This window comes from Panthera onca, chromosome B1, assembly GCF_046562875.1.
Source record: "Panthera onca isolate mPanOnc1 chromosome B1, mPanOnc1 haplotype 2, whole genome shotgun sequence".
Taxonomy (NCBI): domain Eukaryota; kingdom Metazoa; phylum Chordata; class Mammalia; order Carnivora; family Felidae; genus Panthera; species Panthera onca.
In genome coordinates, this window is record NC_138342.1 from 37,373,624 (window position 1) to 37,401,115 (window position 27,492).

The 27,492-nt window shown below is 35.9% G+C and overlaps 1 protein-coding gene across 1 annotated transcript; it reads right to left on the bottom strand.

Annotated features, from left to right (window-relative positions):
- YIPF7 (Yip1 domain family member 7) lies at window positions 1–26,668 on the bottom strand. Its single transcript, XM_078446152.2, has 6 exons — window positions 26,540–26,668; window positions 24,942–25,058; window positions 15,775–15,933; window positions 8,082–8,229; window positions 3,557–3,738; window positions 1–423 (listed from the first exon to the last, which is right to left on the bottom strand). Exons 2-6 carry the CDS (start codon window positions 25,055–25,057, stop codon window positions 261–263), a joined length of 768 nt encoding a protein of 255 aa, XP_078302278.1. The 5' UTR covers window position 25,058; window positions 26,540–26,668; the 3' UTR covers window positions 1–260.
- Between the last annotated feature and the right edge of the window lie 824 nt (window positions 26,669–27,492).

Genomic DNA, 27,492 nt, shown 5'->3' on the forward strand with positions numbered 1-27,492 from the left:
TCCATCCATAACAACAATATCCCCTTTTATTTTAAAGTATTTTAAAATGTTTTAATGTATCAACGCAAAAAGCAAAAACATCATTCAAACCAAACAAGTTATTAGAGCACCATCCTTAAGTGCTGTTTTGTCACTTTGCTTATTATTCTCTCAATAGTAATAAAGCAGAAATCACATCACCAAATATGAATGCTAACACATTTCCAGGATAATGTGAACAGGAAACAAATAGAATCTTGAAACATCATCTCAAATACTACTCAGAAAACCGTGAGGAGGGCAAAAAGTCCATAAAGTAAGGCACAAGGGTAGGCAATGAGAAGCTGCTGTCCTTCCATGTTCAAGGCTGAAATGAAGATTTTGGAAGCTGAGAGACTACACCAGCCAATGATGACCAGTGCCAACACAGTTCCAAAGGTGCCCCTATAGCAAAGACAAAAGAGATGATTACCTTATGTCAAGAGGAAAAAGAGATTATTGAATCAGAGCTGCTTCTGAAATGTCCTTGGTACAATATTTATAACTACTTTCTCCATTTGTAAAATGAGGGTGAGGAACTGTATGAACTCAAAGGCCTTGCCCACCTTGAAAATCTGTGAGTCAAATTCCCTGTCGGAGGTAAACATTTTGTGTTTTGGTAAAGCTTAAACTAATAGAAATACAAAAATTCACCTGCAGTCACTCTCATCTGTCAACATTCAAATCCGAGTTCCTGAAAACCTTTTATATAAATTATGTTTAGGGTATTCTTTTATAATTACAGATTCCTTTTCCCACACTTTCTTCCCAAATTTATTCCCAGTGTGAGCAGAAAGACAACTGGATTTGCACTCCAGTAGGGTGCCCGGTCACCGCTCCCGGGCCCACTTCTCAGGTTCCTATCTGAGACAGCAAAGCCTGACATAATTCAAGGAGAGAACACATATATGTATGTGGCCTCCCACCTCTTCTCTGAAGATTCTTTTTGTAGGTGTATTGTGGGTCTTTTAGAATATTGGAATGGATTTGTTCAAGTTGGTATCTTCAAAAATAACTGTGGAGGCAATTGGCTCTTTAGGAAGAAATGGGCAAATAAGGCTAAGTCTAGCCACCTTGGGGATAAAAGAGGAGGTGTGGATAGTAAAGAGTGAATTTCTTTCCATATGTGCAAAACAGAATGCGTTATTTAGAAAAATAAGCTATAAGAGCTAGGAAAGATCAGGAGATCTCTAGTCCCCAGCTTTAGATGAGTGAAGTGACACGAGGAAAATTGCATGTAAAATGGGCATTAGGTCAAGATCTCCTAATTCCTACTGGCACATAGCTCCTTTCACCATCGAACTGCAGTCTCACTCGATCCTGGTATTCTGAAGTTGAGAATTTTGTTTACTATTTGTAAGAAAGACAAAAATACTTACGTTTCAAAACTGAACCAAAGAAAAATAAGTGAAAACTACAATGTAGCTTATAATGCCTTAGATTATAAATAAACCAAAAACATTTAAAATGCTCTCGAATGAATATTATATCCCTTGGTTTAATTAATATCTATTAGGAATAATTTATAGGTTGATCTAATACACAGGTTTATGAACAAAAGTATAAAATTATATATATGATTGATTTGAGTGATATAGTAATATACCCAAAAGGGAAAATTCAGTTTAATAGTCCTCGGGGTCAGAGAGTTTACTCTCCTTTAATATAATTTAAAAGATTTCTAAATCGTCCTTTATAATTCAGAATGAAAATCTAATGAAAAAAGGTCCAGACTTCTGATGATTCTCAAAATCCAAATATTTCAGTTTTATTTTCTTCCCCTAATAATCTGGAGTCAGATGCCCCAAACCTCAACTTTGCTGGAAATAATGTTTTAAACTTAAATTTTTTAAATGGTATATCATCATAGCATTCTTTGGTAAAAGCATTAAACAGAACAGAAGTTGCAGGACTAAACTCTGTATTAACTTGTCAACTGTCTAAACCAAACAACTTAATAAATGGGAAAGCTTGCTAAAGAACATGATATACAAAAAGTGGCATTTTTCCATGGATAAAACTCAGTAAGTATACCTGTAACTCACACTGTATTTACACATTCAAGGTGTCCATTTTCTGTTACATTTCTTTCTTTAATGTTGAATACTTGCTGATAAACTGTTTGCTCTAAGCTATTCTCAAGAATGACACTTTAAAAATTAAACCATATTGGAGAGGCTGGGTGGCTCAGTTGGTTAAGCATCCAACTTCGGCTCAGGTCATGCACGGTTCATGGGTTCAAGCTCCACATCAGGCTCTGCACTGATAGCGTGGAGCCTGGAGCCTGCTTTGGATTCTGTGTCTCCCTCTCTCTCTGCCACTCCCCCACTCACACTCTGTCTCTCTCTGTCTCTCTCTCTCTCTCAAAAATAAATCAGCATTAAAAATATATATATTTTTAATGAGACCATATTGAGGCACCTGGTTGACTCAGTCAGTTGAGCATCTGACTTCAGCTCAGGTCATAATCATGCGGTTCCTGAGTTCGGGCTCTGTGCTGACAGTTCAGAGCCTGGAGCCTCCTTCAGATTCTGTGTCTTCCTCTCTCTTGCCCCTCCCCTGCTTGCACCCCATCTCTCTCTCTCTCTCTCTCTCAAAAACAAACATTGACAAAAATTAAAAATAAAACCATATTAAAACAAAGAAACATTTCCAACTCAGTCATTCTCAATAATGTTCTGAAAAAAAAAAACTATGAGATACCTAAACAAAATTATTAAATGCTCTCCTAAAATGCCTACCTTTGGCATTGGTAAATTCTTCATGTAATATACTATCCAATATAGTGTTAATAACCTAAAATGTGCATCATCCAAGAAAAAAATGCAAATTGTGCCTCCTTTGGATATGGAAGAATGAGCACTGATGGCAAACATTTATTGGGTTCAGGGCATGTAGGGGACAAAGGACTATGTAATTACTTGCTCTCCCCAACCAGTGGTAGTGATGTGCTATCCCCTGGGAAAGTGCCCAAAAGAAAAATACCTACTGGATCCTCATTAATAGTTTTGAATTGCAAATACTATCTGCCCAGGAAGTAAAAAAAGAAAAAATCTATTGGCTGAACATATATGCTATAAAGTTCTCTAGCATAAATATCCTCATCAGGGTTCCTGGGAATTTTCCACTGCAAGGAGCTCAGCTGAGAAAGAACAGTTGCTTCCTCCCTAGAAGGCAGAGTGCTTGGGAACTGAAGCAATTTGTCAGTGTTCACCAGGCACTCACTCTTCCAAAATCAAACAAGTGAATTTCCTGCAGTTGTTAGAGCACCCCGGACAATAGTTCATATTGAAGAATGTGACAACTTACAAAGTGCCAGTTTCAAAGATAACTTGGTTGAATTTATTATTTAAATCATCCAAATAGGAACAGTGCCTGAGCCCAAACTGACCTACTTTCCTGGGTCTGTCTGTAGCCGTTAATAGTTTCCCCCATTGCACTACCAAAAAGATCTGAAAGAGGTTAACTGTTCCACTGGTGTGGCAAGCTTCACAGATGACTGTGCACGTGGGGGCAGTCAGCACACACAGGCACTTACTGCAGTGAAAAGAAGATAGCGCAGCTGGACAGGATGACCATGGGGAGCAGGCAGTAACCCAGTACACTTGCCACGCAGCCATAAGACGCCCCTGAAGAGCTCATCAAGTTCAGTAAGGTGTGAATCCCTAGGCAACCTATGGCACTCATGCCATACACATAACCAAACTGAACTTTTCCTGCCTGAAAGGATGGGAAGAAAACCATTAGAACACACAAGGAACATCAGGTGGAAATTGGAATATCAGCAAAGCAGAGAGCATTTTAGAATCAGTCAGTTCAACACCGTTCCATGTCATCGGAGACTGGGAGTTCCAGAAGAAAATGGTGGCTGTCATATGAATTCAGGTCCTGAAAACAAACATCCCCGACTATACTTGGGGAGGCATAAGCATGCCACAGAGAAGATGAAAAATTCCTAGTTGTTTTTTTAAATTATAGATCACCTATTAGAAGTACCAGACATAAGTAAGAATATATTTTCTCCCCCTATTTGTTGAATAATTAAATGAATGAATAAATTAATGAAAAAATCCGATTTAGTCCTGAAGATTTTACAAGGCAAATTATTAATGTCAGCTAATATCTATAGGATTTACTATGTTAGGACCTATTCTAAGCATATCATGTCTAGTAGCTTATTTAATTCTTACAACAACTTTATGAGATAGGTACCATATTACACTCATTTTACACATGAGGAAACTAAGATGCACCAAAGTAATGTAACTTGCCCAAAGTAAAATAATGTTAAGTGGTACAAGTTGGCTTTGAACCTAGGAAGTCTGGCTCTGAAAGTAGATCCTGGACATCTATAGGAGCTCTAACAAGTCTTAAAATAATGGGACTTGCTTAACCATATTTAACCTAGCATATCCCAAACTTATTTGACCACAGAATCCTTTGTTTTCATAAGGCCTATTACCAGTTTAACTGACCATACTTCATGAGAAGCTGGTTTGTTAAACCAACTGACAATGAATCATAAATTACGTACTGTTAAAGAAAGTCAGTAGTGTTCAGGATACAACACTGATTTTTCTGAGGACTCATAAAAACAGCCATCTCCCACAAGGCACTATGGACTGGGGGCAGAAATATTCCCATTAAACTCACCCAGGGAAAGTCACAGTCTCCTACTGATTCAACAGGGGATATTTTAATGTTGGCTACCTGAGGATGCCAAAACTCCAGGAAAGAAACACATTTAATTTTTATATTTACATTAAGCTGGTTAGAAATTCTAGATAAATATTAAATAGACTGACTCTGGTTTTCGTGGGAATTATGCAAAACAATGAAGGATCTGGTAAGTTCAGAGAGTGAGCTTTTTAGATGTCATGTTTTCTTCTCCACAGCTGTTATCTATAAAGTCTTTATGTCCTACAGAGTAAAAAGGTATTTACTTCATAATTAATTAGTGGACAGTGTTATGACCATATTAATGTTCAAAACTATCTAGCGATTTTGAGTTCTTCTTCCTCAGCACAGTTGGGGAGATCGGTCACTACCAAATAAGTCCTTTCACAAAATTTCCCTGGGGCTATGCTTGCAGAATTCTCTCTTGCATTAGCTGTAATAAGTTCTTACTGAGGACCTTTTGTGTTTTCGGCTCTTTTGTGAAATAATGCTAATAATGCTAGCAGACATGTTTAAAGAACCCCATCAGTTATGCATTGCTCTATTGGGTGATTTTGCTTCACTTGGAAAATAGTGACAATTTCAAATCACTTTCATGTATTAGAGAAAGATTCTACTTAATATTTTGATTGGATGAGATAGCTCTGAGGTAGGGAAAGTTGTAATGGTGAAAGGCAACTTCCCCACATCCAAAGAACAAGAGGTATACCTTCCTGACCCCAAGAAGTTTTATAAATGGTGGGGGGGGGGGTGGTGGTGAATAGAAGGTGGATAAAACTAATCGATAGTAAAATTGCCCCTTTGGATATCAATTGCTGACTTCTCTCTTCATCTCTTTTCCTGTTAGTTTATCCAATTTAAGCTATAATTCCATTTGGCAGGGGCCACTGTCATTTTTTAGATTTGTTTCAAACTCTAAAAAGGGCTTGTAACTGAAATGGAAAATAAATGTTCCCTTTATTTTTAACCTCAAAACTTTTCAGGTCCTCCTTTTCCACCCTCATTACTATATCTTGATTTGAAATACTTTTCTTCTGATTATGCTTTTACATTGGTCATGCATGTTCCTTTTCTAGATCATACTCTTAGACCTACCAGAAAAATTAAATGTAGCCATAGATGAGCCACTCATCTTCCTTGTTTGGGGGGTGAAAATAGTTTTGAGAGGAAGAATAAGTAAAACTAAGTTTATAATAACTATTTGAAGCTGTCTTTTTTGGTTTGCCTCCTTCTACATGAAGAAAGTCCACAAAAGATACTGTGTCATGCCTTAGGTCCACATACATTATAAAAGTGATAAGTATGTGACCATGAATGAACAAGTGGAATATTGCTTTGGATTTAGTTTTGCTTTCTCTAGTACAATGCATATACCAGCCCACAAAATTCTCCTTTACATTTTAACACTAAATATCCAGGGCAGGGTTAGCTTAGCCTCAAATGGATTCTGAGTGAAATCTGACTTCATTAATATACACTTGGGTAATTTTTTGTTGTTGTTGGTCATTATGGTTCTACATGTATCAGAACCAGTTCTGAAGTAAACACATCTAATGGTAAAATTAAAATGATAACGTCTGCCTAAAAGTTTCAGAAATATGCATTTTCACATATTCTCCCAAAATTTTAGAACTGAATGGAACCTTAAGAAATATTTTATAAACCTTTTTCACCTTCAAAATGAAGAAAGGAAGGCCTAGAAATAGGGAACAAAAGGTTCAAGATCATACCTAGAGGCTAAGTTAGGGGTAGATCCAATTTTCTCACTTCCAGTTGAGTTCTTTGCCTATATTGCTCTGTACTTAAAACAAAACAAAACAAAAAAGAGGATATTTAAATAATTCTAATTAATATTATGCACCCCAAAAAGATCTTAATGGAATTAATGTTTTCCTTTGAGGGATGGTAACGGTAATATTTTCTACAGGAAAACAAACAGCTGTTATATTATAAATCACTTGAAAAAGAAAATATGGGTTAATATATTAAATGGATTGTTTCTGACTGTTTGATTAATTGATGTAGTCTTACCTAGCGTAGCTAAGATTATCAAATTACTGTGACAAAGATGGAAGGGAAGTTGGAGACTTAATTAAAACTCTAGCTGATCTAGTGTTTGATTTCCAGAGTACTTGAGTACTTTCAGCTGCTGTAGTTCAAAGGAAGAAATAAGATGCTATCAGTAAATACTAGCATATTGGATAAATATGATGTGACCACATCGTCATGTGTCATTCTAGAAATCTAGAAACTAGATTTCTATCAGTATTTTGATTGGTATAAAGTCAATTAATAAATAAAAAGTAAAAATTTATTTAGTTGCAAATATATTTTACATCTACTTTTGAGAACTGTGGCTACAGTGAGGAAAACCAATTATGGAAAGTGGATAGCTGTAAGAGGGAGAAGTGGACTAAATCGTTATTTTAAGGGCTTTCCCCAGAATCTTTAATTTCCTGTATTCTTTCTCCTGCCAAGTTTATCTCTTTGCTCCTTAATGAAACTATATTTTTCAGACTGGCATGACTATCTTTTTCATCCTTTTTTTAACTTATGGTCATTACCTTCTTTGTTTAAAATCATAGGCCTTTTCTCATTTTCTCTTTTTCTTCCCTTTTTTTTAAATGAAACATTTTTCTAAATTATCAGCTAGAATGGCTTCTAAACTTAATTTAGGTGGAAATACGTTTTTCTTTACTTCTCTGGTGACTCAATTTCATCACTCCCAGATTTAAAGAATGAAAGCCGATACATAAGACAAATGGTAAAGTCAGGGGAGAAAAATGCCTTCATAAAAAGCAGAAAACCAAAATAATAAAGAAAAATACAGATTGAATAAACAAATTATTGGTTATCATTGCAAGTTAATATATCCATAATAACCTAACCCGAAACAAGGAGACTCATCTCATACCTCACAGACTATTTGAAATCTAGAGATACACCCCAGCGAAGAAAATTATGAGCAAAGAGAAGGGATCTCTGTGGTGTCACAACAGAAATGTCACAGAAAACAAGAAATAAAATTTGGGCCTGTATTTCCCAAATCCATGTGTTCCTTCAACGTTTTCAGATTGACAATCTTAGTAACAAGAAAGTCATAAAGGATCTCTTGCTTTGTTGAAAATTTGCTCAATGATTTGAGTTTTGAAATTCTGCTTACATTTATATGTTATCTGTTGTAATATTTGAGGGTAGTTTTACTTTGTCACTATGATTCAATTAACTACATCTCTCTCACCAAAAAAAAAAAAAAAAGTAGTGATGAATTAAACAATTTGCACTTTAAAAAGTAACACATTTTCTTCTGTATTAACAAAGACTTCTTCAAAAACAACATTTGGAAGGGCACACATTAAAATCTGGTGCTTGCTGCTGTCTATTACCAGAAGCAAGGTGGCTCCCAGAGTGACACAAAACAGGATGGGCCCAGTGAGGTCCGTTTCATTCATAATGCTGCCATCTGCTGGCTTCAGTGGGTTTAACACGGTCAAAGTTTTTTGCCATATGTGATTAAAATTAATTCCAAGTTCTGCAAAAAGAAAAAAAAAGAGGTACTATAACATTTTATAAATATGAATAATATTATTTAATTAAATTTAACATATCTGGTTAATTTACTTAGCACTTTAATCTGATCGTTGTATTTTCAAAATCTAAAGTTCTATGTCATATATAGTAATTCAAAAACAAAAATAACAAAAAAAATATTTTTTTGTTCCCAATGAGTTAAAAGATATATTTTAGATAAATAATTACATCACAGAAAAAATTTCCCTGCCTTATGCACTAAATATAAGCTTAAAGTCTGAAAATTGCGAAACAGATGTTCTACAGTAAAAAAAAATAAAATGGTAGCTAACAGACCAAAGGTCCTATTCTATTGCCTATTTACATATTTCCTTTTTCCCTATTTTCCCTTGATAATACTTCTGAAATCATATCCTGCTTATACCAAACATGGTATAATTTTTCAATTAGCAGCATTATCTAAACTAAAGATATTTAGCCCAGATCTGGGATTTTACTTCCACCCCGCCTAATGAGAAGAGTAATTCTACGCTAACTGCCTAAAACTCCACAGAGGAGAAAGTGGAATGACTCCTTCTTGCACCCATATTTTAATACGGTCAGTGCTATTGTGGTTGAGTTTATGTACTCACAGATTAAATTCTTGAGACAAGTTAACCTTTCCCTTTTATGAGTGGTGGTGGTAGAATAAAATATCCAAAATCTGTGGGGCTCAGTGTCCATAAGTCCAAACTCATTTAGAAATATCTATTTTTCCCCAATACCTTGTTTTCAAGTAATTCTGACTGCCACCTCACAGACCCTTCTGCTAGATCCTGATTCTCTTACATCATTTTTACTTAAAAAACAAAAAAAAAATAAATCCACCCAGCCATTCGACATTCACTGAATACAGAAATAAATATTTACACCACATTAGTTTCTTTTCTCATCACCTCTATAAACTTTAAGATGTATCCTGAGTAGAAAAAAACAAAACATTAAAAAAGGAGAACATGACTTTACTATTTAAGAACCAATAATCAAGCTGGTTACCCTGCTTGTATCATTATAAATTTAAATAAGAGTAAGGCAGAGACCCAGAAAAACTAGACATAAAATACAGTAAAGAACATGCATTTCAACTAAAAAGAGTTAAATGTGGTGTTGTTTTTTTTTTTATTGAATGCTTTCACTGAATTTTGCTGTGAGCTGTACAAGATATGTACGCATTGGTCTCTCAGACATGTAATGAAGCTAGTACTATTATTTTATTCCTATTTTGTGCATCAGGTAGCTGAGGTTTTGAAATATTAAGTAATTTGTCCAAAGCCACAGAGCTAGTAACAGAAATCTAGGTTTTAACACTGAAGAATCTGACTCAAGACCCCATGCTTTCCTCCCTAAAACAAGCAATCTAATTAAAAACTTGGCAGAGGATCTGAATAGACATTTTTCCTAAGAGGACATGCATGCAAATGGCCAACAGGTACATGACAAGGTGCTCAATATCACTAACCACCAGGGAAATTCAAATTAAAGCCACAAAAAGGTATCACCTAACACCTATTATCTATTTGATAATAGAATGCTATTATCAGAAAGATTAGAAATAACAAGTGTTTGTGAGGATGTGGGGAAAAGGGAACCCTTCTGCATTGTAGGTGGGAATGTAGATTCATGCAGCCACTGTGGAAAACAGTATGGAGGTTCCTCAAAAATTAAAAAAAAAAAAGAAAAGAAAATAGGGCTCTGGCGTTTCCACTGCTCCCACTGTGGCTGCTCACCAGGCCAGGCTGGCCACAGGTCTACCTACAACTGGAGGGCACGGGCTCCTGGAGACAGTGGCTACAGCAAGGAGCCCAGTGGATACATCCCCAGGGCAGCAATGCATGGCAGAGAGAGGCTATGACCTGAACACTGAATCTGGCCAGTTTAAACAAAGAAAAAAGAAAAAAGAAAAAAAAAAAAAAAAAAGAACTACTATTTGATCCAGCAATCCCACTTCTGGATATATATCCAAAGGCAATGGTAACAGTATCTCAAAGAGATCTACGCTCCCATGATCAATGCAACATATTTCACAATACCCAGGATATGGACACAATCTAAGTGTGTGTCAATGGATGAATGGATAGATCTATCATACATATGATCATACGTGATACATACATACAACAGAATATTCATTTATGAGAAAGAAGGAAACCCTGCCATTTGCAACAACATAGATGGGCCTTGAGGGCATTATGACAAAGACAAATACTGTACAGAATCACTTATATGTGGATTCTAAAATCAAGGAGAAAAGAAGTCAAATGCATAGAAACAGAGTAGAAAAGTGGTTGCTAGGGGCTGAGGGTGGGAAAAATAGGAAGAGACTGGTATAAAGGCAAGTGCACATGCCTGCCCACACACACATACCACATACAAAACAAACAAACAAACAAAAAACAAAAGCAAAAAAAAAAACCTTTATTTTTAATAATATAGCTATATTTCTCAATGTGCATCCCATTTCATAATAGCTGTATTTTTTTTTAATTAAGCTCAATTCTCCCATATGAAGGATTCTCTCCCTAAATCATCTGTACATGGCATTCAACTTCCCTTCCTAGGATTTAGTAACTGTCTTTGATCACATATAGGGCATAGTTCAACTTCTTTTACAGCAGCACATAACACCTAACATCTTGCATATCTGACATTCTATACACAGAATACCAGATGGACTTTTAATGACTTCCATGACATAAGAGGGGTCTTGCTCTAACAGGGACCTAGACATTTTCAAAAGGTTGGCCAGACATTGGTCTACACTGGGATAGTAAGGATATTTTTTCACTCATTTGACAGGTTGACAGTTGCTATCCCTAGTTTGAAAAGAATTTGACTGGTTAATGGTGAGTAAATCACGTGCATTTCAACTTCCATGTTGCATCCTTTTTATTATCACACTGTTATTTATATATTTCTTAATGAACATACACTTTGGAGAAGATGAGCTTAAAATGAGGTTAGAATGTCTACTATGATTTTTTAAATTAGCAGATTTTAAAATTTGAGAAATATTATAGTTTAAATTAATTTCATCTAAGCCTTATGTTGTTTTCAAACTATATTTTCAATTAAGACATTTATGTTAGCAATATGTTTTCAGTATTTACAACAAAGTGCCCTTTAATTCAAAATACCTTTTTTTCCTCAAAAAGCATAACAATTATTCCTGAGGAAACTCCGATGAAAAATGCTCTATGAGACATTATTACTGATTTTAGACATTTATTTTATGGCATAATTAACTTCTGCACATGTTGCAACATCGAGTCATTAACCAGTGAATGAACATAAGACCTGCTACATTCTGTCATACCAAAAAAGAGTTTATGTGTTTTCTACCAAAATATAACATTTTGTTTCCCCATAACATTTTGTTTCCAAATTTATTACAATGTATGCAAATGAGATTATAAGTATTTATTAATTGTAGATATCCTAATATAATACCTTGTTATACAGATAAAAGATGAAGCTGTTGTGAAATTTGAATGTAAAGTTTATTGTTTTGCTGTCATCTAGTGGTAGTAAAGTATATGATATATATGCTATAAAAATGAATTAATATCTTTGTTTTCTTTGCAAATTGTGGCACTGGCCTTTCAAATATAAACATCAGGCTGTGCTACATATATAAGTACCGAATATCACAGTAATTCTTCTGGTTTGACAGACTTGAATTGACTATTATTCTTCGAGATACATTTGTTAACATATTGATTGTACATTATCAAATTGCAAAAGTTATCATTCTTACATAAAACCACCAAATGAGTCTTTTAGATAACAAAGTATTTAAGGAATAAACAAGCACATTTTCAAATAACATATTTTGTGCAAGGGTTGTTAATTATTATAGCTTCATAATGTGATAGGCTGTTTTGGTGTATGCTCAATAAAAACTAGCGAACACCATTTATCACCTTATCCTAGAAACCCTGCCTACGGTGTTTACATATCTTTGAGACAGATGAAGCTGAAAGCTTTCAGTCACCCAGCCTGAGGAACATATTGAATCAGAGTCTAGAAATTTCACAGATTCAAAATGCCGAATTATATTAGGTGCAATCTCTTCTAATACCCTAGCAATTCGGTGGGGATAATCACAAAAAGAAAAAAAAAATCTAAGAATTTTCTCTAAGCTGCATAAGGTGGGAGGGGAAATCTAGGGTATTTCCTATTTTAATTTGAGAAGACATAAAGGAAGGATGTATTAGAGTTTAGAATACCACAATAGATACATTTAGACAAGTAAAAAAGATTATTTTCAATGAATGTTACAGGAAAAATTGGTTAATCATTAAAGAAAAAATAAGGCTGAATCCTACTTCACATACAAACATAAAATAATTTTTATTGAATCAAAAATTTAGGTGTAAAACAAAAAAGATCATTAAAAAATTTAAGAATATACAAGAGGATATAAACAGTACTCAGAGCTGGAGAAATACATTATAAACAAAAGAGCAATCAGAAAGAAAATTTACCAAGAAAAATATTGTGGACTTGAAAACATAAATATTAAAATTCCAATATGCTTTAATTTCCTATTAGCAAATTAGATGGCAAACACCATCTAGGAAAAAAAAAAATGTTTGCAACACATATTCCAGGCAATCATTAAGTATCCTTAACATACAAATATCCCTAGGGGCACCTGGGTGGCTCAGTCAGTTAAGCATCCAACTTTGGTTCAGGTCATGATCTTGCAGTCCGTGAGTTTGAGCCCCGCTTAGGGCTCTGTGCTGACAGCTCAGAGCCTGGAGCCTGCCTTGGATTCTGTGTCTCCCCTGGCACCCCGCCTCTCTCTGCCCCTCCCCCCACTCGTGCTGGGTCTCACTCTGTCTCAAAAGTAAATGTTAAAAAATGTTTTTAAATAATAAAAAAATAAAAATAATAAAAACATGCAAATATCCCTATAAATAAACAAGGAAAGGAAAAATCTTAAGATTCCAATAAGAAATCTGACAACATGAAAAACAGGAAGAACAGTCAATAAACATGGAAAAACATGTCTAACATTTCTAGTAACCAAGAACTACAAAGCACTCCTTTTTGCCCATCAAATTAACTAAGACATCTCATGTTCTATGATGATGGTGTAGTAGGTCATCCTTTTTCTAGATCAGTTTGACAATGTAAGTACCTTTTGATCCAGTAATCCCAGTTACGGAACCAATCCAAGGACAACTCTGTAGAGGTCAAAGTTGTTCACTATGGTGTTCAACAAAGCCTTACTTACTATAATGAGCAACCTTTAGGTGAGTTTAAATTATAGTACTTTTATATGACAAAATATTATTAAGCCATTCTAAATCATATTTTGAAGTAATATTCAATGACTTTAAAGAATGCATGTAGAGAAATGCTTTTGATATAAGATAACTTTAAAAAGTACAAAACTTTATGGGGCACCTGGGTGGCTCAGCCAGTTAAGTGTCCGACTTTGGCTCAGGTTATAAACTTGCGGTTTGTGAGTTCAAGCCCTGTGTCAGGCTCTGAACCCTTCCCCACTTGAAGCCCTGGGTCTCGCTCTGCCCTTCCCCACTTGTGCTTTCTCTCTCTCTCTCTCTCTCTCTCTCTCTCTCTCTCTCTCTTAAGAATAAATGAAACATTAAAAAAAATTAAAATGCATATATGTAAATATTTTACGTATGTATGTATATATTTAAGTATATATGCTTAAAGTGAAATGCTATATTTTTGAATATGTATTTATGAATACTCAAAAATGGAAGTTAGATCATACAATGGCTATAAAGTTTTGTACTTTTTTTAATGTTTATTTATTTTTGAGAGAGAGACAGAATGCAAACCGATGAGGGGCAGACAGAGAGGGAGACACAGAATCCGAAGCAGGCTCCAGGTTCTGAGCTGTCAGCACAGAGCCCAATGCCGGGCTCGAACTCACAAGCCGTGAGATCATGACCTCAGCTGAAGTTGGACGCTTTAGTGACTGAGCCATCCAGGCACCCCATACATAAATGCATTTTATACACACACACACACTCAGAAAAATAGAATAAAGGCTGGAAGAAAATACATCAAATCATTAATGGTAGTTATGTCATAGAGACAAAATTTTAGGTGGTTCTCATAATTTTATTCATATGTTTCTGTATTTTTTAAATTTCTATGTTGAATATAGATAACTTTTATAACAACACAACTGATAGTTTTTTTTTAAAGTAGATATGTTGGCGGAATCAAGGAAAATGTGTAATGAGGATAGCTTATAACTTTCATGTGTTGATTACTATTTCAGAGGCAAACTAGAATGAATTGGTTAAACATAACTGATTCCCAAATCTAACTGGCTTCTAAAGAGCCAACAAAACTATTACATAATTTTCTGTGCTTTTCTTTTAAAACTTCTTATTTTAATGTTTAACTTTGAGAGAGAGAGACAGAGGCGAGTGGGGTAGGGGCAGAGAGAGAGGGAGAAACATAATCTAAAGCAGGCTCCAGGTTCTGAGCTGTCAGCATAGAGCCCAACGCAGGGCCTGAACCCATGCACCACGAGACCATGACCTGAGTGGAAGTCGGATGCCCAACTGACTGAGCCACCTATGCGCCTCTATGCTTTTCTAAGTGGTTTAAATCTTTCACCCTTTATGAATTTTGAAGACAAAGAGGGAATGCTTTAATGCCAAGTGGTTGGCTGTGTTTATACAAGACAAACACTTATCTTTTGATGTAAAATATTGGGAATTTTAATCTATCCCTTTTCACTTGACTACATATAAAGGGGTTAGAGCATAATAGTTAACCTATTAGTATTTCCCTGTGGTTAAATTTAAATCTACTTGAGTTTTAGTTTTCTAGCCTCTATGCTTCTAGCATATGTTGATTTTCTTCAAGAGCAAAAGCAGCAGATGTAGTGTGGCTGAACCAAAAAAAAAAAAAAAAAAAAAAAAAAAAATCAATGGTTGGAACATCCCTTGAGATCCCTGAGACCTTCAACTGCAAGGGTCCACTGGTTTCCTGCCACCAACAGTGTTACTTACTGGAATCCTATTCCTCCCCACTTAGCCATACCTAGCTGAGATGAGGGGACTCATATGACCCAGGAAAGAAGAAAAATGGGTTGTATCCATGACAATAAAAGAATATTGAGAAACTACCCCCTTGGCTCCCAGGCATCATAGCAGAAGATACAAGTTAACTGGGCTAAAAAGGGTCATTGCTATAACCACTCTGCTAAAAGACATGTTCACTATTGTCTACACATGGTAAGGGAGTCTGCACTCTAACACACTGAAGAAACATTTAATAACAGCAGTAATAGTGTGGCAATAGTACAGATCTACTTCCAGTTCACCTCCCCTCCACACACACACGAGACAAACTTCCAACGGTTTAAGCACCTTTGTTTGGCAGACTCTTGTTTAAACATGGGATAATCCCACATAAAACACGGTATACAGCATGCTGACAGTGCACATTATGTGCTGATTATTGCTATTATTCTTCTAGCTGTACACACATTAATAGCATTCCCTTAACTTATCTTCTAGCAAAGGAGGCTCTTCATCAAAACTGTCAATGTAAGAAGATTGTGAATAATAATCCGGGTTGGATGCTGGCTGAAAAAATTGTCCCTCGTAACCTGATGACATGAGCATCTCTTGTGGGAAAAAGGCAGCCTGGAGTTGCTCACTGGCTTGCTGTCTAGAGAAAGGAGAATATTGATTTATATACATATATATACAGAGAGGGTATCATGACAAATCACTGAAGGAAGCTACAATTTTTCTTCTATGAGTTCTCCTAATTTTTATGAGTACTTACCCATGAAAGACAGAACTTGCTTAAAATTTAACTTTAATAAAAACAAATGAAGTAACTGGTCGTGAGAAGGTTCTAGAAGAAAGATCCCCATACCAACTAATATTTATTGATTATGTACAAGTGCTGGACACTTTCCCTCACATTTTCCCACACAATTAATACTCTGTAAGGTAGAAATTGTAACTTTAATCCCATTTTACAGGTAAAGAAATAGAGGTTCATGGAGACTGAAGGACTTGTCCATGGTCACACAGCAGCACTGCTGGTGTTGGACTCCTAAATGAAACTGTCCCAGCATCTCTGCCCATTGATACGATGTTGTTTTTTCACTTTGTTCAGGGGCAATCACCAAACATGACATTTCCTACAAATCTGTGGAAGCAATGGGTAAAATTCACAATTGTAATGGTATAGTCAATTCATATGAAAAAACAAATGTATAAACTGACTTTCTAGCTCTGGCCATTGCCAGACAATTACTGCCAACTGAATTATCTTTGAATAACTCACTAAAAGGATTCTATGGCTGGGTTAATGTCCTTCTTTCCAAATGTGCAATTTGGTTTTGTTGAAACATCATGTTTCAATACTTCTTTGACCATGCTTTTGTTTTTTATTTCACCATTTGTATGAGAAAGTTGGAAAACAATGCTCTTAGTACATAACTTACTAGAGCTAGAGAAAAGAAGGAAGGGAAAAAGAGTTATATGAGGTTATTTGATCATTTAAAATTGTTTTTACCTGAAGGAAGGAGGAGACACATAAGGAGCTGTCCTTATTAACATGTTTAAGTTTCTTTCATCAGAGCCCCTTAGGTTAAGCTAAAAATACAGCCCAGGATTCTGAACTTTGCAGCTCCCTGATCTCTTTGTGTTAAAATATTTACAGAATGGATTTTGGTACTTTCCTTCCAACATTAATCTTAATATGAAGTCTAAGAATAACATATTTAACTTTCCTTATACGAGTAAGCCTGACAGAGAAAATAACCTTCTCTGGGGGAAAAAAAAAAAAAAAAAAGCTGCCAAAATAAAGATACATGCATTTAATCATTCGTTAACTCAGCTGTAAGCTCCTTAGGGCCAGGACCTCGTGCAATACTTCTCAAATCCCCAACAGCATATGTTGATTACTGTTACTGTTCACTTAGCCATGAGGCATATTCTTAATCTTTTTTTTTTTTCTTTTCTCACCAAAATAGATGCACTATCAAAATTACTGGCAAAGGGGTGCCCGGCTGGCTCAGTGGGTTAAGCAGCGACTGATTTTGGCTCAGGTCATTATCTCACGGTTTGTGAGATCCGTGCTGTGTCCACATGGAGCCTGTTTGGGATTCTCTCTCCCTCTCTCTCTGCCCCTCTCCTGCTCACATGTGTGCTCTCTCAAAATAAAGAAACTTTTTTTTAAAGTACGGGTAGAAATGAATTATAATAATCTGAAGGGCATGCTGGTTGATGAAAGCCCCCCTTGATCTATACAGTTTTTAATGTAGAATAAAAGGGGAAAATAGAGTGGACTTAATGGACCAGCATCTAACCAAGATGATTTCACTGACAAACTGTCCTGGCCTCACTAAAACCCATACCCAGGTGTGGTTAACCAGGCTTGAGGAAAGGTAACTTTTACAATCACTCCCTGGAAAGCAATCTCCATGAATGGGGGGAAATTTGGCACAGGTGGCTGGCTACCTTGACCCAATCCCTGCAAAGGGAAAAACATTTTGCCAAAAAAAAAAAAAGAGCCCATTACCAGCTAAATCCCATCCCCTTTTTTTCCCTCCTTCTCTGCTCCTTCATCCAGAAAATTTCTTCATCAGGAGCTTGGCCTCTGTTGTCCTTGGCATAATACTAAAATTTTCCCACCACTTGTTTAAGAAAGTATAATTTCAAAATATGCCCTACAAAGGAAACCTCAAAACCTTTTATTAACAAAAATTACCATGGTCACCTCCTATCACTGATTTAAAATTCTCTCTTTTTATAACTTTGTACATGTTGACTCTGAGATTTAACCCTACATCTCAATAAAATCTAAGCAATACCAATATAGTTGCATTATTAGTTCACAGTTCTACCCAACAAACTCTGTACATAACCCAATTCTCATGCCCTTTTTCTTAAAATTGCTAATTTTATTTAACCATACATCCTTTTTTCTTTTATTATTTTATTTTAATTCCATAGTTAACATAGTGTTATATTAATTTCATGTAACCATATAGTGTATCCTACAGTGACTCAACAACTCTATACATTACTCAGTGCTCATCATAAGTGTACTCTTAATCATATATATTGAATGTACACTTAATCCCACATTTTCTAGCATTATCCTTTTATATTAGATGGTGCTAACTCTGATGGCTATGCTAACAAAATTCTCTTATATTTTCAGTGACATCTTTGAAGCCTACAGTATCCTTTCATGAAAGTCATTCAAGGAGAATGGACTGGACAATTTCCTAATTGCTTTATTAAGCCCATAGCACTGAATTATTAACTTATTAAAGGCAATTGCATGAGTTAAATTAGTGTAACCAATAGTTAAGACAGTAAGGGTCTATCCTATCTACAGTCCATATAGCAATGGGAGTTGTGCAGGGTGTATCAACAAAATATTCCTCTTCTCCTTGATTACACAGCATCTTAATTAGTTCTATGAGAAGATGCATATTGAAATTTTGATGATTTCTAACTCAGCACATTATTCCAGATGAAACAAATGTCAACTAAATTAGACCAAGAAAACACTGGACTCCGGCTGGTAGAGTTTAAACATTAACTTTGTTAGCAGGCATCTCTTCTTCCTGTAAAAATAAATACTTAAATAAAAAGTTAAAACAACTGTCAGATGACTGCAAAAAATCCCTTTAGAACCACTGGTAACATTCTAGTCACATGACTCTTCTTTTGCTTCCTGACTGCATGGGATTACATTTCCCTTGCAGAAATAGTCTAATGATAGAATTTATCCCAAACCAAGTAGAGTGGTTAGCAAACATGCCTCTGGAGTAAAATCCTGTGTTCAAGTCCCAGTATCTTTATCTTAGGCAAATTACATCATATCTGTGCCTCAGTTTTCTCATCTGTAAAATGAGCATAATAATAGAACTCATGGTACAAAGTAGTGGTTACCAGAGGGGAGGAGGTTGGGGGATGGGCAAAATAGGTGATGGGGATTCAAATCTACAAACTTCCAGTTATAAAATAAGTAAGTCACGGGAATGACAAGTAAAGCATGGGGGATATACTCATTAACAGTGTAAGAACACATGGTAACAGATGGTAACTACACTTATCCTGATGAGCATAGTTTAATGTATAGAATTATCTAATCACTGCATTGTATACCTCAAACTAATATAACATTGTATGCCAATTATACCTCAAAAAGTATGAACCAATTAAGAACCAATTTAAAAAAAAAATTAGTCAATATCAAAGCTGAACAGGGCTCAATGTTCTTCTACCAATATATCCAAGCCATAAAAAAAAGTGCTGTATAATAGAATAATAATAATAATGGAACTCATAAGGTTATTGTGAATTAAATTAGCTGAAATAAGTAAAGCACTTAGAATAATGTTGGGCACCCAAAACATGATCAATAAGCATTAGCTAAGTATTTGTATGCTGTTTTCTTCCTGAGGCTTACACTAAAGCATTCTAGACTTCTTCCACACATCCTGGAACAGCTCCTTCTCTATTTGTAAATACTTGTGTCTTTCTCAAAGAAAACAACATTAATAGGAGGCCAGGAGGGTTTCTGTGCTGATCACCTTTAGCTTTTCACCATTTTGGCTTCCTTGGAACACCCAAATTGACTTCACCAATACCCCACCAGTCTTGTGTTTTCCTACCAGGAGAATCTCCACTACATGCATGCCAAGACATCTGTCTCTAAGCAATAAAGCAATGGCCACACACCTGGTCTATATAAAAATCCTCTGTATCTTCACCATCTCTTCAGTAATTCCTTTTTCACCACCCATACCTGGGTTTATAAACTTCCAACTAGTCTCCAGAGGTATGATGTCATGTTAAGGCATGGTCTCCAGCTGGGGAAAATATTTTACCTCTGAGGAAACAGGACTTAACATTCACCTTGCAATGCAAAAATAGAAGATCATTGGTAAAATATTCAGTAAGGGGTGCTTGGTTGCTCACCCGGTTGAACGTCCAACTTTGGCTCAGGACATGGTCTTGTGGTTCATGGGATCAAGCCCCACATCAGGCTCTGTGCTGACAGCTCAGAGCCTGGAGCCTGCTTCAGATTCTGTGTCTTCCTTTCTCTCTACCCCTCCCCTGCTCACATTCTGTTTCTCTCTCTCTCAAAAAAAAAAAATACATTAAAAAAAAGACTCAGTAATAATTTCTTGTGATTGCAGCAATATGTTTTCTGCATCCTGTTACACAGTCACTAGCTACATATTTTACTAAGTTTCATTTTTCCAAAACTGTAGGTATGGACTTCATTACAACAGTCATCTGAGCTGCTTTCCTTTGTCAGTCTGATCCAGAAGGCATGTAGATGTTGAGCTAACTCCCAGTGCCATATGGAGAGTTAGAGTATAAATCAGGTGGTAAAAAATGTATCAACAGGTAAGTACAATTCATTGAAAGTCTAACTGCACATTTAACTAATATTCAGGTATGGGTATATTTCATAGAGCCAGATGACACAGTATGCTTGCAAAGACCTGAGACAATGAAGGTTTCAGCATTTGTAATACTATCACCTGAAATAGCCTGAGACAACAATATGACAGATCTACAATGAAAATACCCTGCTGGTTTAAAAAAAACAAAAACAAAAAAACAAAACAACAACAAAAAAAAACATTGGTCTGTACTCCCAGAATCATTTTATCTATGTAAGTCTCCAGTTGAGCCAGTAAAATGAGGCATTCTAAATACCCTTGGTAAGAACAGGGGCACCTGGGTGGCTCAGTCGGTTAACTGTCCAACTCTTGGTTTCGGTTCAGGTCATGATCTCATGGCTTCGTGGGTTTGAGCCCCTCATTGGGCTCTCGCTGGCAGTGTGGAGCCAGCTTGGGATTCTCTCTCCGGCCCTCCCCAACTTGCACTGTTTCTGTCTCTCTCAAAATAGATAAATAAACTAAATAAATAAATAAACAAAAAAAAATCTCGGTCAGTACAAAATATACAGGATCAGTTGGATGGTGGTGTGGTTTAAGGAATGGGGGCAGGGGAGTCGACTTATACCACATTCCCGGATTCTGGCTGAGCTGTTGGGTGCACAGTGACTTTGTGCCACTGGCAGTACCACTAACTATGTTAGAGATACTAGAGGAAGATCAGGTCTGGGGATTCAGAAAAGCTGAGGTTCAGTCCATCTGTTAAAGCCCTACTAAAACATTCAGAGGGAGTTGTCTAGTTGTCACCTTTTCCACAGAAGTAGCTCTTTCTTGCTCTAAATAATTTGAATAGATTTTCTATTTAAAAAAAAAAAAAAAAGAAAGATATAGTGGGAAAATATGGCCTAGATAACTGGTGAGAGGTGATTGGAAATAATGCCTATCTGAATGATTAAATAGTTTAAAATATATATTTTTTAATGTTTACTTATTTTTGAGAGAGAGAGCATGAGTGTGGAAGGGGCAGAGAGAAGGGGAGACACAGAATCTGAAGCAGGCTCCAGACTCTGAGCTGTCAGCACAGAGCCCGATGTGGGGCTTGAACTCACGAACCTTGAGATCATGACCTGAGCCGAAGTCGGAAATTTAACTGACTGAGCCACCCAGGCGCCCCTGACTGAATAGTTTTTTGTTTTTTGTTTTTTTTTTTTTTTATTTTTTTTTATTTTTTTTTTATTTTTGGGACAGAGAGAGACAGAGCATGAACGGGGGAGGGGCAGAGAGAGAGGGAGACACAGAATCGGAAACAGGCTCCAGGCTCCGAGCCATCAGCCCAGAGCCCGACGCGGGGCTCGAACTCACAGACCGCGAGATCGTGACCTGGCTGAAGTCGGACGCTTAACCGACTGCGCCACCCAGGCGCCCCCTGAATAGTTTTTTAAGATGAGAAAACTCCTTGTTCATTCTCAAATAAGAAACTTTGTTTTAAATACAAATATCTTTATTGTCTTAGTAAGCATAGTCAACCAGCTTTCAGATGAGTATGCCACTGAGTAAGCTTTTTAAAACAAGTTTCCATTAATGGGGTCAGGGGTGAACAGAGACAGAGAGAAGGAGACTAACTGATTATAGCTATCTCCTGGATTCCTGTGTCTTTTGCCAGGATGGTCAGCATCTTTACTGTGACTTGGGGTGTATTTTAATTGAACAATTCACTGTATGAATAAAAGATCAAATCTCTGGAGTTTGATGTACACTAGTAAGTCGCTGACTTGACTCCATATTTTATGTACCTCATAAAACTACCATACCTAATATGCCCTTTTCTAATTCCTGAGACTTGCAGTGTGGACTGGAATTTAAATGTTACTGCAGCCAAATCAAGACTTGGATTTAAATGCTAAGCAACTGAAGCAGGCCAGGCCATCAGCCTAATACAATATAATCTTGAGTTTTCTCATGTGGTTATGTTAATTTCCATCTCTTTGTCATCTTGATTTCTGGGCAATGTTGACATATGTAATCAAATGAAGAAAGAAAATTGGGTGGTGTTGGCGGGAAGAAAGCTGTGGTCCATGAGTCCCTGCATAAGGAGAAAGCTTTGTTTCACTTTTATCGGGCTTTTTAGTTTAGTCTGAAAATGTAGACTGTAGAGACTACATACATAGAACCCAGGTGTTTTATTCCAACTGGAGAAGAGACAGAAGGTGACTCGTTTCTGTCACCAAAATAGGAGAACACAGCAGAAAAATCCTATCAGATGGCTCTCTCACTGTGGATTATGTATTTTGAGTTACCATCCTGTAATACTTTAATGTTCAAGCTACTCCCTCTGCCTGATTAACACTTTTCTGACACCAAATACTTTTTCTTGGCCTTCCAAAGTGTAAATCATAAATTAAATAAAATCAAGTTATTTTTTGTAGATTCTGCAATGATAGAGCCAATTCTATAGCTTTATCCTTTTGTCCTTTTTTTCTTATAAATAGTTTTTAAATATCCTAATTTGCCTAATGATAATATTCACAGAGAGAGAAAGAGGGAGGGAGTGGTATAGATTGGTTTTCATGTTAAGGAATGCTTATGGTAACCTGACTGAAGCTGGATAACATAGAATAGGGATGTGAATGAGATAAAACTCCAGATACTAAACTTTAACAGTTTTAAAAACATTTTATACCAATACCTTTCCCTTTTGCCTTAGAGAAGTGGTTCAGCAGGAGTAGGTAGAAAACAGCACCTATCTGTCTGTCTTCAGGACTGATCATCCAGTGGAAACAATTTCTAAGTTGTTCTGGGCATACCCACTGTCTGTTGTATTTATTCTATCTTTTCCTCCTTCATCTGGATCTTTCATGATACTTATCTGCTTTTAGAAAAATACACTCAAGAATTAATAAACTAAAAATATTTCTTATGAGGTTATATTTGGCCTAAACTTGCTGGAATGAAACAGTGACCACATATCCCAGTTCACCTAAGATGGTCCAGTTTTAATCCCATTGTACCACAATTATTATTAATGGCATGCATTTTACTCTTAAAAATGTCTTGATTTTATAATAAATTGTGTGCCCACCTTAGTTATGGGTCTAATCAATAACCTTGGACTAAAATCCAAACCCTATTTCTTACTAGTTGTGTGAACTTGGAAAAGTTCCTGGATTTCTCTGGGTCCTTTTTTTCTCATAAGTAAAACAGGGGAAAAATAAGTAAAGTGGGGAAAAATAAAAGCACTCATCTCATGATTGTTTGGAGATCCAATAAGCTAACTCATGTACAGTTCACAACAGTACCTAACACACAGTAAGAGTTCAATAACTTTTAGATATCTTGAAAGTTGAAAGGTCTGACGCCTCTCACAATTCCCTAATCTAGACTCACAAAAGAACATCCAAAGAAGCAACTGTAAAAACAAAGACAATTAAGATTAAATGACTTTAGACAATAAAGTGTCCACTGATGTGACAAGCTATAGTCACAGAAAAAACTAATATTTATTTTATGGTTCTACCATACAACACAATTTCCTACACATTATCACAACTCTTCATGATAATTCCATGAAATAGGTATTATTAATGCCCTTATTTCTCAGTTTAAGATACTCAGGGAAGTTAAAGTGTTTCCCAATATCACAAAGAACAAAGGCTAGAGCCAAAACTTGAAACAAATTCTTCTTACCCTAAATGCTCTTGCCCTATTTACCTTAGTGAGGGTAAATACTAAATTCTTAGTCTTTTTAATTTTCAACTCAAGTTAAACCGTCAACTCAAATAACTAACACGTTCTGAAATATGTGTATTTTAATTCCATTTAAGAGCTTTCACACTGTATTATAATTGCATATTTAATTGCCCTCTCTCCAACATAAATTCCTAAATTTTATGAGGGAAAAGATTATGGACTTTTTTTTTTTTTTTTTTTATCTTTGGGTCCGTAGCATCCTTCTTAATTCCTAACACACAAGCAGGCACTTGATACATGTTTATTAATTAAATAAAATCTACTTCTTGATCAGTGTCCCAGAAAATATCATGTAAAATGAAAATTGTTTTCTGTTCTGTCCAGGGCCTGTATTCAGGCTCCCCGTTAAGTGATATTTTGAAAATAGGAGACAAGCCACCCACCTATAAATGGGCCTGCAGTGAAGTGAATTAATTTCCCTGACCTTTCCTGGCATTTCTTCTCGGGTATTTTACCAAGATATGCTGGAGAGAGCTTTGGCTTTCCCCAAGGAAGCCCTCCCTTGTTAAAATATTATGACTTCTTAAAGTGAAAGCATACTTACTGTCTAGATCCATAAAGATTTCCATAGGCATTAGAATCTTCAGAACTCTGGTCCTGATTATCAATAGTATAATTAGATTGGTAAAAATCAGAGTCAAATTGTCCCAAGTTTGACATCCTGAAAAATAAGAATGTTTTTTACTGGGAATTTTGAGTCTGTAAAATTTCTTTTGAGATATTTAGCAAGGATTAACTGATGATGTTATTATGGCTGGATTCCTATTAGAGAGTAATGTATTCTTTGGACGGGTTAAATTAAGTATTGGGGAAATGGGTGGAAATGTATTTAGAAAGTCATTTAAAAATGTGTATCTTCAATTAACTTTTCTGAATTTTTTTTTCCACTCACTAGGACTGTGACTTCGACCAAATTGACTTTGATGTGAAAGAACTAGCATTTTTCATCAAATTCTTCATTCTTAGCAATTTAAAAGAAAAAGTTTCAAAATTGGTATACATCTAGATTTTCTCTTAAACAATGTTAGTTCCTCACTTTAAATGCATGCAACCATGTTGTAAAGCCAGAAAACAAATGACTGATAATTCTATTTGAGTTTTCATTTTCCTTAGAGTTTTGAAGTGTGTTAATAGCCTTCCCAACCCAGCTGCCAAACAAACAAACAAACAAACAAACAACAAAACACCCAAATCCTACAACCAGTTTCCTAGTTCTGCTTTCCAATTCCTTAAATGTATTTGGAACATTTTTCTTTTTCTTCTGCCTTTCCTGCTACTCCTAGGCTTCTGGCTGAGCAAAAGGGAGAAAGGCTCAGTTCTGCTAAGGGAGGAGTCTGTCTTTCTATACACACTTTCTATATAGTTTCCACTCACTTAGGGAGCAAAGTAGAGTGTGTGATCTTGATTTAGACCAAATGGCTAGAAATACCAGAGGGAGGAAGAAAGACTTGAAAGGAGAAAAAGGTGGGGAAGAAAGCAATAGCAAAGTAATAGTGGCTCTTTGGATAAAAACTACAGAATGAAGAATCTTTTCCAGTGGACAGATAGGGTTATTCAACTCAACATTTTAATCTTTATTTTTCTTTGAAAAACATTTTATTTCAAGGAGTGAATTTAAATATCATGAGGAGCAATCCACACAATATAATAACTTATAGAATACTGCTATTAATAAGTTTTGAATGAAATTGTATAAACAGCCTTAGCTCTAAAGGGCTTCTACTCACAAATATTGAAGTAATTGTCAAATACATCAAATTGTTTTCAGTTTGGTAGAAATACAGAAAGCTTTTCTAAAATTAGATGTAACAATTCATACATCTGACTTCATATATCAAAATTTTTCATTAGTAATGTGTATAAAAGTAGCTATGAATTATGTAAACCAAAATCGAGACTAGAAGAATATTAAATCTTTTAACAACTTATAATTTAAAGGTCTTAAAATTTAATAGCATAACTTTCTCAGTCCATGAAAACAAGTTATTATGCAGCATAGAGAGTAATTTCATAGGAGAATACACTAAGGTTTCCTAACATGCAACACTTTATGTAACATGACTATTGGTATTGGAGTCCTTATGTAACTCAGCTTCGTGTTTTGTTTAAATGCCAAGTTTTTCAGAAGGATTAGACACATACCTTTGTATTGTTTATGTCAAGAGGTCTTCCAGGCAACGTAGTTTCACTTGAGAAATTTGTAACAAATCAGTTGGTGAAATGATGACCCTCTGGCTCTCTATATGTTTCTAAATTTGTACGCTGACACTATGAGCAGGTGGTAGAGCCAAAAAAAAAAAAAAAAAAAAAAAAAAAAAAAAAAGCCTGCCAAGGCCAAACACAGTATCCAGTATCTTATAGAACTTGTTAAAGTTTACAAACACAGTGAATGGTATAGGGACATACAATTTGATAAAGTGAAAAGGTAGATTCAATTTTCCTGTGTACATGTGCCATCAAACTCTGATTTAAGATCATTAATTTGAGGCAAACAAGAGGCTGTAATAATCCTCCTGCTTCATGGCCTATATAACACATTTAACCTAGTCACGATTTCCTAATGATAAGCAGTAAAAATCAATACATGCTACATACCTTAACTAGCAATCTTAGCAACAATCGGAAAATGGGGTGTTGTCAATTTTATCCACATCTGAACCAATTTATATAAGCAACATTTAGGAAAGCTCCCTGTAATCTGATTTCTTCCCTCTCTCTTACTTCTCCAGCAGAGCCCATCATGGATATACTAATGTGATCCAGCAGTGCTTATTTGCAGGGCATGTTCTGAGCCAATCCTGACCACCGGAAAGCATCAGACCCATTTCCATCCCGAGAAGCTACGTGAGTTGGTTCCCTCTATATCTGCAGGTCATATCCAGGAAACTTCTCCCTAGTTCTGACCCAGGTAACCTGGCTAATACTCCCCAATTCTATCTGGACCTGGTGGTTTTATTTCTAATATCAACTTCATGGCTGGAGGTCAAGTTCGTTTCCGATCTGCTTCATGCTGATTTCTCTTTTTAGGACTGAGACTTCACATGTATCCAGACCTCAGTAACTGAAATCTGCTGTTCAAGGGTAAATATATTTGG